Genomic DNA, 20826 nt, shown 5'->3' with positions numbered 1-20826 from the left:
GTACTGAGTAAAATGTAACAATTACATTTAAATGTACAGCTAAGCTCACAAAAAATAAAAGCCAATCCCCAGGTGCCAAAAACAAAGATGGAAATGAAAAAGCACAGGGGTGAGTGCTTAAATAGGGGGTATTTGTCTCTAGTATCCAGGGCTTTGGTGTTAATTCCCACAGAGGGGTAGCAAATGAAGTTTTGGGAGGTTAGAATTGGAAATGAGAACTTTCTATAAAGCCAAGACCCTCAAAAGACTATTCTATTTATGTAAGGATTTAATCACTGCAGATGCTGATTGCAGCCATGAAATTAAAAGATGCTTACTCCTTGGAAGGAAAGTTATGACCAACCTAGACAGCATATTAAAAAGCAGAGACATTACTTTGCCAACCAAGGTCCATTTAGTCAAGGCTATGGTTTTTCCCGTGGTCATGTATGGATGTGAGAGTTGGACTGTGAAGAAAGCTGATCGCCCAAGAATTGATGCTTTTGAACTGTGGTGCTGGAGAAGACTCTTGAGAGTCCCTTGGACTGCAAGGAGATCCAACCAGTCCATTCTAAAGGAGATCAATCCTGGGTGTTCAATGGAAGGACTGATGCTAAAGCTGAAACTCCAACACGTTGGCCACCTCATGTGATGAGTTGACTCAGTGGAAAAGACTCTGAGGCTGGGAGGGATTGGGGGTGGGAGGAGACGGGGACAACAAAGAATGAGATGGCTGGATGGCATCACCGACTCGATGGACATGAGTTTGAGTGAACTCCGGGAGTTGGTGATGGACAGGGAGGCCTGGCGTGCTGTGATTCATGGGGTCGCAAAGAGTCGGACACGACTGAGCGACTGAACTGAACTGAAGGATTTAAAAACAAGAGAGACCACAGGACACAGGGCTTTGGGTGGGGGGAAAAAAAAGAAAAGTTCTCCGAGAATTCAAAACCACAGGACTACAATTTACATTGCTTTCACTCTGCCCACATAGTTCAGAAACTCCAGATGAAAAAGCTACGGTAGAATTATTCCTCAAGCAGTGATACTCCTGGGACACAAAGCAGAAGTCAAAAAAACACCCTGAAGAGATACTTCTACATCCCAAATACCATGAGATTTTCCCAGGAGGGGGGGCAGGAAATATATATATATTTATATATATATATATTTAAATATGTATTAGCCCTGCTAATAATGAGTTCACGATAAAAAAAATGCCAATCCAACCTGTCCTAGTCTGCACATGCAAGAAACAAACAATTCTACCCCACGAACTGCAAATACAGCAGGAGAGAAACAGAAAGTGGTTATAAAGGAAATACACATAAAATGACTGAAAACCAAAAAGGAAGCAATCAAATCCTAAGAACAGAACTAAACTCTATGAAATTATGAACTTTTTGAGAATATAAGGAACTTCGAGAGAATACAATTGATCTTATTTGCCTAGTTACATAATCGCTATATAATGAATTAGTGAATACTGAAGTTTACTCCTCCAGGAAATACAGTGTTTGGTCCTTGCGAGCCTATGGTCACACATTTCCGTCAATCAATAATGTCACCTTGTTTTGAGTGTGCTTCTGTTTAAGGACACCTCATGTAATATATTTAGTTGATTCCTTAACACTGAACTCACGGCAGCAATGTAACTCAGGCCTGAGCAAACCTTATCTAATACATGTATTTTCTTCTTAAGGCACCTCACAACCTTCTTGCACTCAGGAAAACTTTAGATAGCACTTCAGCACTATATTTGGGGCTCTTTTAAATAGCAAGATAACCAACAAAAAAAAGCACACAAATTAAAAAAAAACAGCACTAAATATACCTCAGGTGACTTGTTTATAGCATGAGAGCGACACAAGAAGGCAGACTATCACCTTGTCCCACCACAGCTGGGAACATGTACAACACTAAATAATTGCTCCTTTGCATATGACCACCATAAACATTACTTTTGGGTTACACACAGATTTTTAGAGAGTAGGTGAATTCACAAATACAGAATCTGCGAATAATAAGGATCCGCTGTGGATCTGCTCTATCTTTATATTTCCAGAGTTGGAAAGGATATTTTTGTTTTTTGACAAGATGCAAAAAGCACAAATTATAAAGGAAAAGACTGACAAACTGGATAAATTAAAATAAATTGAAATTTAAAACTTCTGCTTCAAGACCAGAGGCCGAACTCGGGATCTGACAAGATGACTAGGCTGCCCCACAGGGTTATCGAGGAAACCCAGAGTCTGCTGGCAGAACCAGTTTCTGGCATTAAAGCAGACGAGATGAGAGTAACGCCCATTATTTTCATGTGCTCACTGCCGACCCTCAGGATTCCACTTTTGAGGGAGGGACTTTTTAACTTGAACTATTCCTTCCAGAAGAATACCCAATGGTAGCTCCTAAAGTACGTTTTATGACCAAAATTTATCATCCTAATGTAGACAGGTTGGGAAGAGTAAGTTTAGATATTTTGAATAGGTGGTCCCTAGTACTGAAGACGGAGAAGGCAACGGCAAGCCACTCCAGTACTCTTGCCTAGAAAATCCCATGGACGGAGGAGCCTGGTAGGCTGCAGTCCATGCGGTCGCTACGAGTCAGACATGACTGAGAGACTTCACTTTCCCTTTTCACTTTCACACATTGGAGAAGGAAATGGCAACCCACTCCAGTGTTCTTGCCTGGAGAATCCCAGGGACGGGGGAGCCTGGTGGGCTGCCTTCTATGGGGTCACACAGAGTCGGACACGACTGAAGTGACTTAGCAGCAGCAGCAGCAGCAGTACTGAAGATCCGAACAGTTCTGCCATCTATCCAGGCTTTGTTAAACGCTCCAATCCAGATGATTCATTAGCAAATGATGTAGTAGAGCAGTGGAAGACCAATGAAGCCCAAGCCACAGATACAGCTAGAGAGCAGGGACTATATATGCCATGAATAATATTTACATTGACCCAATCACCAAGCGGAGAAGGCAATGGCAAGCCACTCCAGTACTCTTGCCTAGAAAATCCCATGGATGGAGGAGCCTGGTAGGCTGCAGTCCGTGGGGTCGCTAAGGGTCAGACACGACTGAGCGACTTCACTTTCACTTTTCACTTTCACACATTGGAGAAGGAAATGGCAACCCACTCCAGTGTTCTTGCCTGGAGAATCCCAGGGATGCGGGAGCCTGGTGGGCTTCCGTCTATGGGGTCGCACAGAGTCGGACACGACTGAAGTGACTTAGCAGCAGCAGTAGCAGCAATCACCAAGTGTGCATCACTTCTGTTCTGCCAAGACTTTCTCCTTTTTTGTTTGCATTTAATGAATACAGTCTTACAAACATTGCAGAATAAAAGCCCAGAAAGCTTCAGTCCTTTGGTGATTAAATGCACATTAGCAAATCTATGTCTTGTCCTGATTCACTGTTGTGAAACATCAGCAGAGGCTAGAAGTATCATCAAAACTGTTGACAAACTTTTAAAAGGGCCCTGCTCTGCTTTTATTTCCCCCATCATGGTTTAACTATAAAGCACCGGAAATAAAGGAAGTTGTCAGGGTTAAAGTGGTGTGGGTGTTTTTATTATTTCTTTGGTGTGGGGAGGTAGTTTTAATTTTATGGGCTCCTTTCCCCCTTTTTATGGTGATCTAATTGCACTGGTTAAAGCAGCTAACCAGTTCTTTAGATATATGCACTCTATCCAAATCTAACTTTATTCAGATGATGTGGATGGACAAACTTGATTGTTTGAATCAAAATGGGAACATTAAACAAACATCATAGCCCTCACTAATAACACTGTGACTCTGCTGTCAAGTGTAGAATCCTCTTCAAGAAAAAGCTTGTAATCATTTTATATGGCTTTTCTGAAAACAATTGTAAATCTTACTTTTTAGTAAAATATTTTTTGCTATTCTACTTATACTACTTTTGCCTTTGTACAGTTTATTGTGTTTATTTCATGGTTACAGTGTGACAATTCTATTTAAAAATTAAAACTGATGGAACATTCTACAAAATAAAGGAAAACTTTTGCTTGAAAACATATCAATATATCAGAAAGTGAAAAATCAAGTCTCAGACTGGAATAAGTTATCTGCTTTCCAAATCAAGAACACAAGATTAGTACCACTCAATCAGCAATGTATAATGTGTATTCAAGACACTTCTCAGAGCATATTATTTTGATGTCACTATACCAAATGTTTATCAAAAGCTTGAATCAGATAAAGAGTACTTCTGGAGGATTCCCTGAAGGAAGTGCAGATCACCCACCCCTCTAGACTGGTAGTTACAAACTCAAAGGACTAGAGAAGCCAAGAAAATAACAAAAGTAAATGAACGCAAATATGTGACCCATGGAGATCACATGCACTTTTGAAGGTTGATTTTGTAATCAAATTGAAACAGAATGGGACCTTCTGGTCCTTGTCCCCCAGGTCCTCTGCCTGCTTTTTGTTTATGGAAAAACTTTAGCCAAGGACTAAGTTTAATCAGAGAAATGAGAACATTTCAATGAAATATTCTGTTCTCTTCTGAAAATAGTCAAAGGAGATCAAATAATAATAATGTAGTCATTAAGCATAGTCAAGGACCTTTAGTTCTTTCTCAAGGCCTATAGATAATATTCAGAGCCATATCCTGTCAGGTGTCTTATAGATACTGAAACCCCAGGTAGAGACGTTAACTACACGATAAGACTGTATCCATGACATAAGGGACCACAATTCTGAGAACTGGCCTTAAAGAAATGGAAACAAACTGAGCCTGGAACTGAAGGTCAACTGTACTTAAAACAATGAAGATGACGCTGGTTAAAGCACTGATGACCAATTTGAGGCGATGGAATTCCAGTTGAGATATTTCAAATCCTAAAAGATGATGCTGTGAAAGTGTTGCATTCAATATGCCAGCAAATCTGGAAAAATCAGCAGTGGCCACAGGACTGGAAAAGGTCAGTTTTCATACCAACCCCAAAGAAAGGCAATATCAAAGAATGCTCAAACTACCACACAATTGCATTCATCTCACACGCTAGAAGTCATGCTCAAAATTCTCCAAGCCAGGCTTCAGCAATACATGAACCGTGAAATTCCAGATGTTCAAGCTGGATTTCGAAAAGGCAGAGGAACCAGAGATCAAATTGCCAACATCCACTGGATCATCAAAAATGCAAGAGGCTTCCAGAAAAACATCTACTTTTGCCATCTAGTTTGCTTTATTGACTACACCAGCTTTGGTGTAGTCACAACAAACTGCAGAAAATTCTTAAAGAGATGGGAATACCAGACCACCTGACCTGCCTCCTGAGAAATCTGTATGCAGGTCAAGAAGCAAGTTAGAACTGGACATGGAACAACAGACTGGTTCCAAATAGGGAAAGGAGTATGTCAAGGCTGTATATTGTCACCCTGCTTATTTAACTTATACGCAGAGTACATCATGTGAAATGCCAGGCTGGATGAAGCACAAGCTGGAATCAAGATTACTGGGAGAAATATCAATAACATCAGATATGCAGATGACACCACTCTTATGGCAGAAAGCGAAGAACTAAAGAGCCTCTTGATGAAAGTGAAAGAAGAAAGTGAAAAAGTTGGCTTAAAACTCAACATTCAGAAAAAAAACTAAGATCATGGCATCCGGTCCCATCACTTCATGGGGAAACGGTGAGAGACTTTATTTTTGGGGGCTCTAAAATCACTGCAGATGGTGACTGCAGCCATGAAATTAAAAGACACTCGCTCCTTGGAAGAAAAGCTATGACCAAACTAGACAGCATATTAGAAAGCAGAGACATTACTTTACCAACAAAGGTCCATCTAGTCAAAGCTATGGTTTTTCCAGTAGTCATGTATGGGTGTGAGAGTTGGACCATACTGAGTGCCAAAGAACTGATACTTTTGAACTGTAGTGTTGGAGAAGGCTCTTGAGAGTCTTGGAGTGCAATGAGATCCAACCAGTCCATCCTAAAGGAAATCAGTCCTGAATATTCATTGGAAGGACTGATGCTGAAGCTTAAACTCCAATACTTTGGCCACCTGATGCAAATAACTGACTCATCTGAAAAGACCTTGATGCTGGGAAAGATTGAAAGTGGGAGGAGAAAGGAACAACAGAGGATGAGATGGTTGGATGGCATCACCAATGTGATGGGCATGAGTTTGAGTAGGCTCTGGGAGTTGGTGATAGACAGGGAAGCCTGGCGTGCTGCAGTCCATAGGGTAGCAGAGTTGGACACGACTGAGCGACTGAACTGAATTGATCAATTTGAAGATGACTGTCAGAGCTGACTGTACTGTTTCTTCATGAACCCTTCCTCTACCAAAGCTCTTACCCGTTACTTGTTGGGGGCAGGGGTGGGGGTAGTGAGCTGGCCTTTGGATAGATGTCCACCCCCGCGTCCTGCCCCCCACCCTAGTTGCCGGCACCTGAAAGAAATAAAGCAAACTTTCCTTTCCACCAACCCCACCTGTTTATCGGCTTTTGAGAGGTGAGCAGCTGGACCCCACCTTTTGGTAACAAGATGACCACTTTAAAATCATGTATTTAAATTAACCAAACTAAGACACCCAAACCACATTTTTCCAATTTCTATTATAATTTTATGAATTCTAATATATTGTGAATATAACAATCTACACTGAGGAAATTCAAAAATAAAGATCATGAAGCATGTGAAAAAACAAACCAAAAAAAAAAAAAAAACCCCACAGAGGATTAGTACCATAATGGGTTTTAGAAATCAATAAGAAAAAGATAAATAGATATTAGAAACACAAGCAAAGGATAAGAACAAGCATTTTCTTAGAAGAAAACAGACTAACCAACTAATGAAAATATGTTCAATTTCATTTGTAATTAAGAAATATAAATTTAAAATGAGGTATTTCACAACTCTGTATTAATTGTATAACATATATACACACATACTTTGTAAAACTGAATTGTAGTTAAGCACAACTCTTGTCAAGTATAAGTTTGCGACATTAAACGATAACGTTTAGTAAAATCAAAGGACATTTTTTAGGTAAAATTTCCAACAAAGGCATACAATTAATTCCAGAGATTAGAAGCCCAAGGGAGAAAATGAAAGTTGTAGAAATAAACCCTAGAATAAATAACCAAATGACATTCAGGAAGCAACAAAAAAAGACTCATCTGGTACTGCCAGAGACTGGATATTTCTAAAAACAACTATTCCGGGATAAGCAGTGGATTTTCATGTGAGATAATGCAGCAGAAGCCCAGCACACGTCAGCTTATACACATTCAGAGTACTCGGTTTTTTTTTTCAAAAATTATTTTTCTGGAACCACTCTCAGTACCAAATTCTGTATCAATCAGAGTTCAAACAGAGGCCAAACCAGTGAAGGAGGCAGGGAGAGGGGTGTGTGTGTGTAGATGTGTCTTATACAAATGTGGGAGCTGGTTAAGCAGGCTCTGTAGGGCTATCAACAACATACCTGATTCTGGAGCTCGACGTCCACAGGGTAGGCAGGCAGGGCAGATCTGGAGCAGGCTCAAACCCACAGGCATAAGCTGGCACCGCACAAGAACCTGGCATCCTGAAGAAGCCCGGGCCCTTCATCATGGCACTAAACATACACTGGGCCTGAGGAACTTCATCACAGAGATAAACACACACCTGGCCCAGAAATTGCATCATGGCACTAAACACACACACACCTGGCCCAGATGCTCATCCTGCAGCTAAACCCACACAGTGGTCCCAGGAATAAGAGCAGCTGACAGATAATCCAGGGGAACAAAGAGCAATTGCAGGCCTAGCTGCTGCTTCACAGAATCAGCAGTTCAGCAATAGCGTATAGGAACTACACCATGGCTGCCACTTCTCTTTGCCTTCCAAATCTCTTAAGAATCTCCACCATGGTCCACCTTAAACAGAAACATGCAAGAAAGGGAATTCTGAGAACTGTAGTTCAGCCTAGCCAAAATGACACATTCTTGAGTGGTTATGTGTCTCTTCAGACTCTCTATTGCTCTTGAGTTAGCTGTAGCAAATTCTTTTTTTCCCTAGAAAAATTGTGCATCATGATCACAAAATGTAGTATCTTTGTTATTGACTACTTAGTGTTTGAGATATGTTTTGTGGTCTAATACATGACCAGTTTTTATAAATGTTCCATATGAGCTTGAATATAATGTGCATTCTCTAAAACTGATTGTAGAATACATATACACATACATGATCAGGTAAATTAATTCGGTTGTCCAATCTTCTATACACAAGTTTTTTATGTAAGTGATCAACTACTGACAGATGTATATTAAAAATCTCCCTCTATAAATTTCTCCCAGCAGTTATGTCAATTTTTGCACTATCAGTTTTAAAACTCTGTTTTTAGATGCATAATTTTATAACTATTATATCTTCCTGGTGAATCATTCCTTTTAGCATTCAGTAATGACCTTTTGGGAGAGGAAATGGCAACCCATTCCAGTATTCTTGCCTGGGAAATACCATGGACAGAGGAGCCTGGCGGGTTACAGACCATGGGATCGCAAAGATTTGGACACAACTGAGCAACTAACCAACAATGACCTTTTTATCCAAATGATATTCTTTTCTAAAGTCTATCCCATCCAAATGTAATATTGCTAAATAAAGCTAATATCACTTAAAGCATAGTAATAATACCATAATAGCAATTTAATTATGCTCTTTTTCCCCCCTTGCCTTTGGGGTTTCTTTTACTTACCTGCCAACTCAGCAATGCATTTTTTAAAGGATATTTGTTACACGTGATCCATTATTTCTGGTGTATGTAGCAGGCATGCATATTGATATCTAATCTGGCATATTGATAGATCCTGAAGTTCCCAAACTTAGAAAAAAATGAAACATGTACTCACCTTTAGTAGAAATCTCTTCTGTTTGATATGCAATCAGAATGGCAGAATAAACGGCACAATGTATGCACAACCAAGCCCCATCTTACCAATGAAGGTGTCAAACTATATTAATTATAGGGTTCCATCTGGATGTATTCACTTTTTATCTCCAATAGACAAGAAAAATTATGCTTTTTTAAACAATACACTCCAACAACCTCCCCCAAGATTCTGATATGGCCCCCATCCCTCAAGTGTGGTTCTCCCACAACAGAAAATCCCTGGTTTATGGTATCTCCAAAGAAGATTACAGGTTAAAGATGGAAACACTTTATTCCATTAATAGTTTGGTATTCCTCCTCCCATCCCTCAGCCACTCGCAGATGCTGTACTTCCCTCTGGTGTTCTGTGGGTTCTTTTCAATGTTTCCAAACTGCTCAGGTCTCCTGGTTAGGTGGCATCCAAGAGACCAACACTAGGCTCAAATTCAGTTTCTACATGACAATGTAGGACTCCCACTACTGGAGTCAGATTCTATAAGCTGACATTTAACCTAGTCTTACCAATAACAGCTTACTAGGGACTTCCAATACCCACATTATACATCTACTTATGGCATAAATTGGGGTCTACTTCTCTCTGCTGTTGAGTATGGATTTCAAGGGTCATGGTAAGGACTGTGTCAGAGATTTGGGCCAACTATTTCAAGGAGGGAAAGCCCTAATTCTTGTTATTCAAGCTTGCTGTCTGATTTGTTCAACTTGTCAAATTTATGCACTACATAGAAAGCCTTTAAAAACTCATTAAAGTCAATGCTTCCATCTTTGTTTAAGTCCATCCTTTCGGCAAGCTCATCAAACTGGGAATCATCAATATGGACACTGTAGTGACTTTTGAAAAGTTTCCACATGCTACGAAATTCTTCCATGGAGATCAGGCCTGAAAGAATATAGGAGAAGGCTGTGAATATTCATTTTTAAGACACATCCTAGGGAGGGGTGGGGTCTCCCAGGGGGCCCAGTGGTAACGAATCCGCCTGCAATGCAGGACACATGAGTTCGATCCTGAGTCAGGAAGATCCCCTGGAGAAGGAGATGACAACTCACTCCAGTATTCTTGCATGGGAAATCCCATGGACAGAGGAGCCTGGCAGGCAACAGTCCATGGGGCAGCAAAAGAGTCGGACATGACTTATCAACTAAACAACAACAAAAATGCTGGCCGTTGAGAAACTGAAGGAAATGGAAAAGTAAGATTGTAAATGTAAGAAACAATATGTCAGTTTAAATTACCAAGTGATCCTGAGATTATTCTAAAGCTGGAATGAGTAAACAGTGAACCAAAGGTCGGAGAGGGGACTGCAGACTGTGGTACTAATACACGTAATGTAGAAATTACAAGATCTAAAACCTAAGGGCGAGGGACACGGAAGGAGGGTAGAGAGGAGAGCTACATCAAAGGAAAGGGAGAATTAGCCCTGAGACCCAATAAGAGGATTGTAAACAATGGCTCCACCATTTTCTATAGGAGTAATTTACTTTTGTGTTTTGATTAATGATCTTTTGGTATTTAATGCTCTCTGCAGTTGGGGATTATCTGATGATATTTTTTAAAGCTTGAAAATAAATAATTGTGCATGAAACCTAAGCAGAAAATGAGTTTTCATAGTCCTCAGTCCAAAAAACAGAATCAGAACTCTAGGAATGATTTTTATTGCCAGGAATAATTATGATTTTTAAATGGACAGTTAATTCTTTTTTCATCTGTGCTGGTGATTTATAAAAGGAGCTGGTCTTATCTGACTAATGGATACATAAGCCTGTACCATATGGATTTGAACAGAGAATTTGTAGCCAAACTAAAAAAAAATTGTAATATTAAACATGAGTTTATCCCCATGCTCTCCCTCTTCCCTGAGTTAAATCAAGTTTAGATGAAGAATGCATTAGATGAAAACAAAGTTCTGGTTTCAAATAAACAGACTAGCCTTTGCTTTCTACTGCTACTGTACCAATCAAAGCAAATTTACCTGAGTGATCAGAGTCAATGATATTAAAGATGATTTGCAGGTCAGATCGGTATCTGTACACTGTTTCAATTAGAGTAGACTGAACCTAAAATAAAGATTGTCTAAGTGTTAAAACATACAGAATTAATAACACATCAATTTTAGTAAAGTAACAAACACACAACATTGTCACCAATTCAGAGTATGTGATTTAGATAGAAATTTGAGAAAGAAAGCCTTCCTTGGAGACCCAACCCTCTCTTAAATCAGATAAAAGACCATGCTCTTGTGTTCTGTAGTGTCTTCAGCCTGTGTTCCTCAGGGGATGGTCCAAAGTGAATCTGGAAGGAGTAAATAACAATAGCCAATATTTACTGATAGCACCTGGGTCCCAGGCTCTGCACTGAGAGTGTCTATGGATTATTTCATTCAGTCCTCAACAACAGGCCCAAGGAACACAACTATTATTGTGCCCATTTTACAAACAGGCAAAGTAAGTTTCTGAAGGTTCACATAATTAGTAAGTGAAATTTAAATCTTGGCCTAAAGCCAAGACCTATGAGCTTAGTCACCATGGTAAACTGTCCCTCAAGTGAAGCCAAAAGTCTCCTTCCTGTGGATATTTTAGCTTCCCATGTGCATGTTTACTTCCTTTTCTCTGATCAACTTTTCATCTCCCCTGCAAACAATCACCCCAGTCCTAGTTCCCATCATCTCACTTTCAGCCCAATATTGTAACTAGTTGCTGAGGAGTACTGAAGGTCTGTCAATTCTCCCTGGGGTATTCCCATTTTAATAAGAAATTCTAAATTTTAAAATTCTTAATGTATAAGATATCATATCAGTAAGTCTATACTTTGTTGTTGTTGTTCAGTCGCTCTGTTGTATTCAACTCTTTGCAACCCCATGGACTGCAGCACACCAGGCCTCTCTGTCCTTCACCATCTCCCGGAGCTTGCTCAAACTCATGTCCATTGAATCAGTGATGCCATTCAACCATCTCATCCTCTGTCATCCCCTTCTCCTCCTGCCTTCAATTATTCCCAGCATCGGGGTCTTTTCTAATGAGTTGGCTCTTCGCATCAGGTGGCCAAAGTATTGGAGCTTCAGCATCAGTCCTTTCAGTGAATATTCAGGGTTGATTTCCTTTAGGATTGACTGGTTTGATCTCCTTGCTGTCCAAGGGACTCTCAAGAGTCTTCTCCAACACCACAGTTGGAAGGTATCAATTCTTTTGACACTCAGCCTTCTTTATGGTCCAACTGTCATATCTGTACATGACTACTGAAGAAGCCATAGCTTTGACTAGATGGACCTTTGTTGGCAAAGTGATGTCTCTGCTTTTTAATATGCTGTCTATGTTTGTCATTGCTTTTCGTCCAAGGAGCAAGTATCCTTTAATTTCATGGCTGCAGTTACAGTGATTTTGGAGCCCAACAAAATAAAGTCTGTCACTGTTTCCATTGTTTCACCATCTATTTGTCATGCAGTGATGGGACTGGATGCCATGATCTTAGTTTTCTGAATGTTGAGTTTTAAGCCAGTTTTTTCATTCTCTTTCACCTTCATCAAGAGGCTCTTTAATTCCTCTTTGCTTTCTGCCATAAGGGTGGTGTCATCTGCATATCTGAGGTTATTGATATTTCTCCTGACAATCTTGATTCCAGCTTGTGCTTCATCCAGCCCAGTGTTTCTCATGATGTACTCTGCATATAAGATAAATAAGCAAGGTGACAATATACAGCCTTGACATATTCCTTTCCCAATTTTGAATCAGTCCGTTGTTCCATGTCCGGTTCTAACTGTTGCTTCTTGACCTGCATACAGGTTTCTCAGGAGGCAGGTCAGGTGGTCTGGTATTCCCATCTCTTTCAGAATTTTCCACAGTTTGTTGTGATCCACACAAAGGCTTTAGCATAGTCAATAAAGCAGATGTTTTTCTGGAATTTTCTAGCTTTCTCTATGATCCAACGGATGTTGACAATTTGATCTCTGGTTCTTCTGCCTTTTCTAAATCCAGCTTGTACATCTGGAAGTTCTCGGTTCACATACCATTGAAGCCTAGCTTGAAGGATTTTGAGCATTACTTTGCTAGCATGTGAAATGAGTGCAATTATGTGGTAGTTTGAACATTCTTTGGCATTGCCCTTCTTAGGGATTGGAATGAAAACTGACCTTTTCCAGTCCTGTGGCCACTGCTGAGTTTTCCAAATTTGCTGGCATATTGAGTGCAACACTTTCACAGCTTCATCTTTTAGGATTTGAAATAGTTCAGCTGGAATTCCATCACCTCCATTAGCTTTGTTCATAGTGATGCTTCCTAAGGCCCACTTGACTTCACACTCCAGGATGTCTGGTTTTGGGTGAGTGATCATGCCATTGTGGTTATCCATGTCATTAAGAACTTTTTTGTATAGTTCTTCTTTGTATTCTTGCCACCTTTTCTTAATATCTTCTGCTTCTGTTAGGTCCATACTATTTCTGTCCTTTATTGTGCCTACCTATGCCCGAAATGTTCCCTTGGTATCTCTAATTTTGTTTCTTGGTATCTATACTTACTGGCAGTTAATAGGAGTGTGCTGAGTGTTTTAAAAAGTGTATTACATGAAATACAGATTTCATATCTGCTCTTCTGCTGAACAGCACTTAAGACAAGAATCACATATTTGACAGAGATTTGCTTGCAGAAATTTTTTCATCTCTTCTCATTTTGGCTATCCTTACAACACACAAATTTCCTGAACAGATCACAACGTACCTAGAACACCCCCTTAGCTCTTTTCCTAAGACTGCCATGCCCATCCACTAGCCAATTCCACTCCTAACTTTTCAAAGAGATCAAATTGCCAACATCCGCTGGATCATGGAGAAAGCAAGAGAGTTCCAGAAAAACATCTATTTCTGCTTCATTGACTATGCCAAAGCCTTTGACTGTGTGGATCACAATAAACTGTGGAAAATTCTGAAAGAGATGGGAATACCAGACCACCTGACCTGCCTCTTGAGAAACCTATATGCAGGTCAGGAAGCAACAGTCAGAACTGTACATGGAACAACAGACTGGTTCCAAGTAGGAAAAGGAGTACGTCAAGGTTGTATATTGTCACCTTGCTTATTTAACTTCTATGCAGAGTACATCATGAGGAACGCTGGGCTGGAAGAAGCACAAGCTGGAATCAAGATTGCCGGGAGAAATATCAATAACCTCAGATATGCAGATGACACCACCCTTATGGCAGAGAGTGAAGAGGAACTCAAATGCCTCTTGATGAAAGTGAAAGAGGAGAGTGAAAAGGTTGGCTTGAAGCTCAACATTCAGAAAACAAAGATCATGGCATCTGGTCCCATCACTTCATGGGAAATAGATGGGGAAACAGTGGAAACAGTGTCAGACTTTATTTTTGGGGGCTCCAAAATCACTGCGGATGCTGATTGCAGCCATGAAATTAAAAGACGCTTACTCCTTGGAAGGAAAGTTATGACCAACCTCGACAGCATATTAAAAAGCAGAGACATTACTTTGTCAACCAAGGTCCGTCCAGTCAAGGCTATGGTTTTTCCCATGGTCATGTATGGATGTGAGAGTTCGACTGTGAAGAAAGCTGATCGCTGAAGAATTGATGCTTTTGAACTGTGGTGCTGGAGAAGACTCTTGAGAGTCCCTTGGATTGCAAGGAGATCCAACCAGTCCATTCTAAAGGAGATCAATCCTGGGTGTTCATTGGAAGGACTGATACTAAAGCTGAAACTCCAATACTTTGGCCACCTCATGCAACGAGTTGACTCACTGGAAAAGACTCTGATGCTGGGAGGGATTGGGGGTGGGAGGAGAAGGGGACGACAGAGAATGAGATGGCTGGATGGTATCACTGACTTGATGGACATGAGTTTGAGTGAACTGCGGGAGTTGGTGATGGACAGGGAGGCCTGGCATGCTGTGATTCATGGGGTCGCAAAGAGTTGGACACGACTGAGCGACTGAACTGAACTGAGGGAACTCTTAAGTTGTCCAGGGATATTCGGTGCCAGTCAGGTTTTAACTGGTACTGTTTGACTTACCTCTTTCACAGGTTTCTGAATGTGGACATCCTGGAAGCCAGACATGTAGTCAATATTTCCATCTTTGTCTGTGGTTACCAGATGAGAACTCAGTGATCTCCATGGTAAGTTCAGCCCCAAAACATTCTCCATTGAAAAAGCCCACTGGCCCATAGAAAGTTTTCCTAACAACAACAACAAAGCCCATATAATTGGTTGATAAGTTGATTTTTTAAAAATGCAACCTCATCAAGGAGCAAGCAGACAGCCTGGGTTTTGAGGTCTGGGTGCCTCTGCTACCCTTTATCATCTGTCTACCAGACCCCACGGCTCTGAGGGAAGATTAACTAAAGAAAGCCTCAGGGGTCCCATGGATCTTTTCCTTACTGTTACGGGTAAGCAATCAGAATTTGGGTATGCTAGATGTTTTTCCCTTTTTCTTACTAACAAAGTAAAGTATAATTATAATAGAAGACTTGAAAACACAAAAGGATATAAAAGATAAGATTACTTTTAACATTTGAGCATATTGTTCATGTCTCATTTTCTTAGGTAATATCCTTTCATCCTCTAATATTACATGTAGTTTTCCAAAATACACTTTTGCTTTCTGATTATTAAAGATATGCTCAATTGAAAGGATTTTGAATAAACAGAAAACATTACTATTTCTACTGTTTTTCTATGTATATAAACATGGACATATATAAAGGTACAATATTTTATATTTCTTAAAGCCAAATATATGTTGTACCATATGTTTCATATATGTGTATTACATATGGCAACACACACATACACAACAAACATAGATATTCTAACCTGATTCTTTACTTACAATCATGGACATGCATCTATGTTAATAAACATAAACCTACATCATTCTTTTAATGGCTGTAAAATTATTCCATTATTTTCTTAGGATTGTTCCTAGAAGTAGAATTGCTAGACCTAAAGGTATGTACATTTTAAGGCTTCTGCTATATTTTGCCAAACTGCTTTCAAGAAAGAGTAGTCATTTGATACCCCCACCAAGACCATTCACCACACACTTACCTGCTAAGGACAAAGGCTATTTAGAAGTGTATTCCTCATTTCCAAGCCCAAGGGGATTTTCTAGTTACCTTATGTAATTAAGTTGTAGCTAATTTCACTATGTCAGAGAATTTATTCTATATGTTTCCAATACAAAATTTGTAGAGATTTGCTTTATGTTCCACTTAATGGTCAAACATAAATGTTCCATTTATGCTTGACAAAAATGTATATTCAGCAATGTTTGATAGAGTTCAACATATGTCTTTTACGGAAAGTTTGTTAAACTTTTGTCTGTTTATACTTTCAGTTCCTGAGAGAAGAGTGTTAAAATCTCCCACTATGACAGCAGATTTTTCAACTTCTACTTGTTCAATCCATTTTTGTTTTACATAGTTTTTAAGGAGACTACATAAATAGGTACATACACATTTAAAATGGATTCAATTAGAAAACTGAGAATTAGTATAAAGTATCTCTTTATAGTTCTAGTAATGTGTATCTCCTTTAAGTCTGCTGATATTAATACAGTTGTTCCCACTTTGTTTTTTTCAATGTTTTGTATAGATCTTTCTAGACTTAAAATGAGGTTACAGCCCAATAAACCTATAATGAGTTGAAGATATAATAAGTAAAAAATGCATTTAACACATCTAACCTACTGAATAACATAGCTTAGCCTAGCCTACCTTAAATGTGCTCAAAATACTTACATTAGCCTAGAGTTAGGCAAAATCATCTAATACAAGGCCTATTTTATAGTAAAGTGTTGACTGTTTCAAGTAATTTATTAAATAATGTACTGAAAGTGAAAGACAGAATGGCTGCACGAGTGCAGGATGGTTGTAACTGTACCAGTTGTTTACCCTTGTGATCACCTGGATGGCTGGGAACTGTGGCTCAATGCTACCACCCAGCATGAGAGAGCATCATACTATATATTGCTCGTCTGGGAAAAGGTCAAAATTCAAAATATGTTTCTCCTCAATGCATATGGCTTTCATACAGTTTTAAAGTCAAAAACTCGTAAGTCAAACCACCATAAATTGGGGACTACCTGTACATATGATTCCACTATCTACTGGCTTCTGTTGCAACTTTTGAGAAGCCTGATGTCACTCTAACTGTTGTCTCTTGAGCAATGTGTGTTTCCTCTGCTTGCTTCTAAGATTTTCTTTTTGCTGTTGGTATGCTGCAGTTTCACCACAAGTGCGTGTAGGCGTGAATTTGATTTTATTTATCCTATTTGAGAATCACTGTTCCTCTTTTCCTGTGAGTATGAGTTCTTTCAACAATTCTGGAAAAGTCTCAGCCATTATCATGCAAAATATATTCTTACAGTCTCTCCTTCTGGGACCCAGATTAGATGTATATTAAACATTTTATTCTTAATCTTTCCAATTATTTTTTTAGCAATATCTAATCCTGTATTTAACCCACTCATGGTTTTTAACAAGTTATTTTTATATCTATATAAAATAAAAATGGTTCTTTAAATCATTTTAAAATGCATACTTCTGACTCCATCTTTCATTTCTTTAAACATTTTCTTTGCTAGTAATTTTTACTTTGCATTTGATAATCCCAATATATGATATTCTCGGGAAACTAAATCTGTTGCTTATTGTTCCTGCTGACTCTCACTCATGCTCTCCTTGTTTGTTTTGGGATCTTTGGTTGCGACCTCATATTAATTGATCTCACTCTCTGGATATATTAGTGGCGCAGATTAGGGACACTTCCCATGAACACGGATTTGCATTTGCTTGCCAGGAGTCAGGGCACTACAGGATTACTCTGGTCACTTTGAGGATCTAGGCTTAATGCTGGAAGTCTCAAATTCAGCTTACTCATCTTTTCTACTATCCTACAGTTAATCCCAAGATTGACTGCTACAACAATATTAGCATTTGCCCCCAAGACAATTGAGCCTATGATGCTTACTTGCTGCTCCATGCTTCAACGTGCAGCTTAAAAAATCCACTACCAGGGAGAAGAAATATAGCCTAGAGATTTATTTTAATTACTGTGAGGCTGGTAAATGCATTAAAATCCTGCATCTTCTAGAATCTAGCTATCTCTTAACAGGAGGACTTTCCAGAGTGTCTAGTCTAACGTACTACCAGAACAGCATTCAGGGTTGTTGTTGTTAAGTTGAAAGACACTTACTGAAAAGGAAGAATATGCTTTCTTCCAAGCATATAATGGATTATATTTTATCTCTATCATTCTTCACTGGTAAAAGTAGAAAACTGAACTTATAAGACAGCAAAGAAAATGAAATCTAATCTGTATAGAACCTGGTATGTTAAGAAATGGTAAGCATTACATTTTTTTTTTTACCTGATTTATTGCGGTCTTGAAGTTGGAAAGCTCGAATGAGGTCAGTTTTTCGTGAAATCATTCTCTCTTTTAACATCCTGATGGCACTACTTTCAATAGCATTCACCCTATGTTAACAAAATAATTGTTAGGTGAAAGTTACATAAGTCATTCTGTTCTGTTTCATTTTAATATACTGTGTTACCACTTACCAGGTTCTACATTAAATAAGTTGCTTAACCTCACACATAACATATTATTAGGTGGTGAATGTGTTTATATGTACGTGTGCACATGTTTTGTGAAATTTTAAAAGGATTATCACTGGTGTTTTCTTTTTGGTTTCAAAGATTCACATGAACAATTAGTGCATGAGAATGTCCAAGACAAGAAGGAAAACAGAGGGACTTGATATAGAAGATTCTGGAATTTATCTTAACTTACTTAAACCAAAGAGCAGGCATTGACACAAGAGAAGACAGATACATACCTGAACAGAATATAATGAAATTTTCATAAATACAGCTAACTATATATGGGAACAATATATATGATGAAGCAGGTATTAAAATTCAGTAGAAAAGGGCAGTTTTTTAAAATGGGGGCTAGCATAATTAACTCAATGTCTGGATGCTAAATTTCTACCTCAGACCATTTACAAAAATAAATTCACAATAAAGGAAGAACAGAGGAACAAAGTAGTTATCAGTCACATATCCCTCAAAAAAGCAAAATGGCATATGCAAATCCAACCATATCAAAAATAACATCATAGGTGAATGGATAAATAAATTTAAAAAAAACAGAGATTGTGAAACTGTATTAAAAAAAACAAGATCCAACTGTATGTTGTCTATAGAAGACACACTTTAGCTTCAAAGATGCAAAAAGTTTGAAAGGAAAAAGTATACCATGTAAACACCGACCATAACAGAGTTAGAGTGGCCAAATTAATAGTAAACAAAATAGATTTTAAGACAAAAGCTATTACTAGAGATAGAGGGATATTTTATAATGATAAAAAAACCAGTCAGTCAAGAAAATGGCAATAGCTCCAAATTGATCCACAGATTCAAAATAATCCCTATCAAAATCCCAGTGGACATTTTTGCAGAAGTTGACAAGCTGATTATAAAATTCACATGGAAAACAATCTTAAAAAAGAAGAGCCAAATTCAACTCACATTTCCCAATTTCAAATTTACAAAAATTCTTTACTAATCAAGACAGTGTGTCACTCACATTAGGACAGATATATAGGTCAATGGAGTACAACTTAAAAGTCCAGAAATAAACAAGACCAGGAGTTGACTGTGGCTCAGATCATGAATTCCTATTGCAGAATTCAGACTTAAAGTAGGGAAAGCCACTAGGCCATTCAGGTATGATCTAAATCAAATCTCTTATGATTATACAATGGAGATGACAGATTCAAATGACTGGATCTGGTAGACAAGAGTGCCTAAAAAACTACGGATGGAAGTTTGTAGCACTGTACAGGAGGTGGTGACCAAAACGATACCCAAGAAAAAGAAATGTGAGAGGACAAAGTGGTTGTCTGAGGAGGCTTTACAAATAGATGAGAATAGAAGAAAAGAGAAAGGCAAGGGAGAAAGGGAAAGAACTGAATGCAGAGTTCCAGAGAATAGCAAGGAGAGATAAGGTCTTCTTAGTGAACAATGCAAAGAAATAGAGGGAAACAACAGAATGGAGAAGACTAGAGATCTCTTCAAGAAAAGTAGAGATATCAAGGGAACATTTCATCTAAAGACAGACACAATAAAGAACAGAAACAGTAAGTACCTAACAGAAGAAGAAGAGATTAAAAAGAGGTGGCAAAAATACACAGAAGAAATATACAAAACAGGTCTTAATGACCTGGATAGCCACGATGGTACGGTCACTCACCTAGAGCCAGACATCTTGGAGTATGAAGTCAATTAGGCCTTACGAAGCATCACTACTACAAACAAAGCTAGTAGAGGTGACAGAATTCCAGCTGAGCTATTTCAAATCCTAAAAGATGATGCCATGAAAGTGTTACACTCAATATGTCAGTAAATTTGGAAAACTCAGCAGCTGCCAAAGGCTGGGAAAGGTCAGTTTTCATTCCAGTCCCAAAAAAGGGCAATGCCAAAGAATGTGCAAACTACTGGACAACGGCACTCATTTCACATGCTAGAAAGGTTATGCTCAGTATCCTTCAAGCTAGGCTTCAGCAGTATGTAAACTAAGAACTTCTAGATGCACAAAGTTGGGTTTTGAAGAGGCAGAGGAACCAAAGATCAATTTGCCAACATTCGTTGGTTCACAGAGAAGGCAAGGGAATTCCAGAAAAACATCTACTTCTGCTTCATTGACCATGTTAAAGCCTTTGACTATGTGGATCACCACAAACTGTAGAAAACTCTTAAACAGATGGGAACACCAGACCACCTTATCTGTCTTCTGAAAAACCTGTATGCAGGTCAAGAAACAACAATTAAAACCGGACATGAAACAACAGATTGATTCAAAATTGGGAAAGGAGTATGACAAGGTTGTATACTGTCACTCTGCTTACTTAACTTATATGCAGAGTATATCCTGCGAAATGTTGG

General features: G+C 38.9%; 1 protein-coding gene and 1 pseudogene across 3 annotated transcripts in view; one reads left to right on the top strand and one right to left on the bottom strand.

Moving 5' to 3' along the window:
• Positions 1–2189: 2189 nt before the first annotated feature.
• Positions 2190–4250, top strand: LOC148773235 (ubiquitin-conjugating enzyme E2 N-like; annotated as a pseudogene).
• A 4887-nt stretch (positions 4251–9137) lies between these two features.
• Positions 9138–20826, bottom strand: part of PPEF1 (protein phosphatase with EF-hand domain 1) — a 148052-nt gene continuing 136363 nt past the window's right edge. For all 3 annotated transcript variants that reach the window (XM_055393683.2, XM_055393686.2, XM_055393685.2), the window contains 4 exons: positions 18248–18354; positions 14891–15054; positions 10853–10937; positions 9138–9762 (listed from right to left, as the gene is read on the bottom strand). In XM_055393683.2, coding sequence (XP_055249658.1) covers positions 9554–9762; positions 10853–10937; positions 14891–15054; positions 18248–18354 — 565 coding nt within the window. In that variant the 3' untranslated portion in view covers positions 9138–9553. The remainder of the gene's footprint in view (positions 9763–10852; positions 10938–14890; positions 15055–18247; positions 18355–20826) is intronic.

The sequence above is a fragment of the Moschus berezovskii genome, chromosome X (genome assembly GCF_049115385.1).
Source record: "Moschus berezovskii isolate FMDL1 chromosome X, NW_MosBer_1.0, whole genome shotgun sequence".
NCBI classification, from domain to species: Eukaryota; Metazoa; Chordata; class Mammalia; order Artiodactyla; family Moschidae; genus Moschus; species Moschus berezovskii.
The sequence above is the reverse complement of the archived record's forward strand: the minus strand, read 5'-3'. Positions and strand labels throughout refer to the sequence as shown.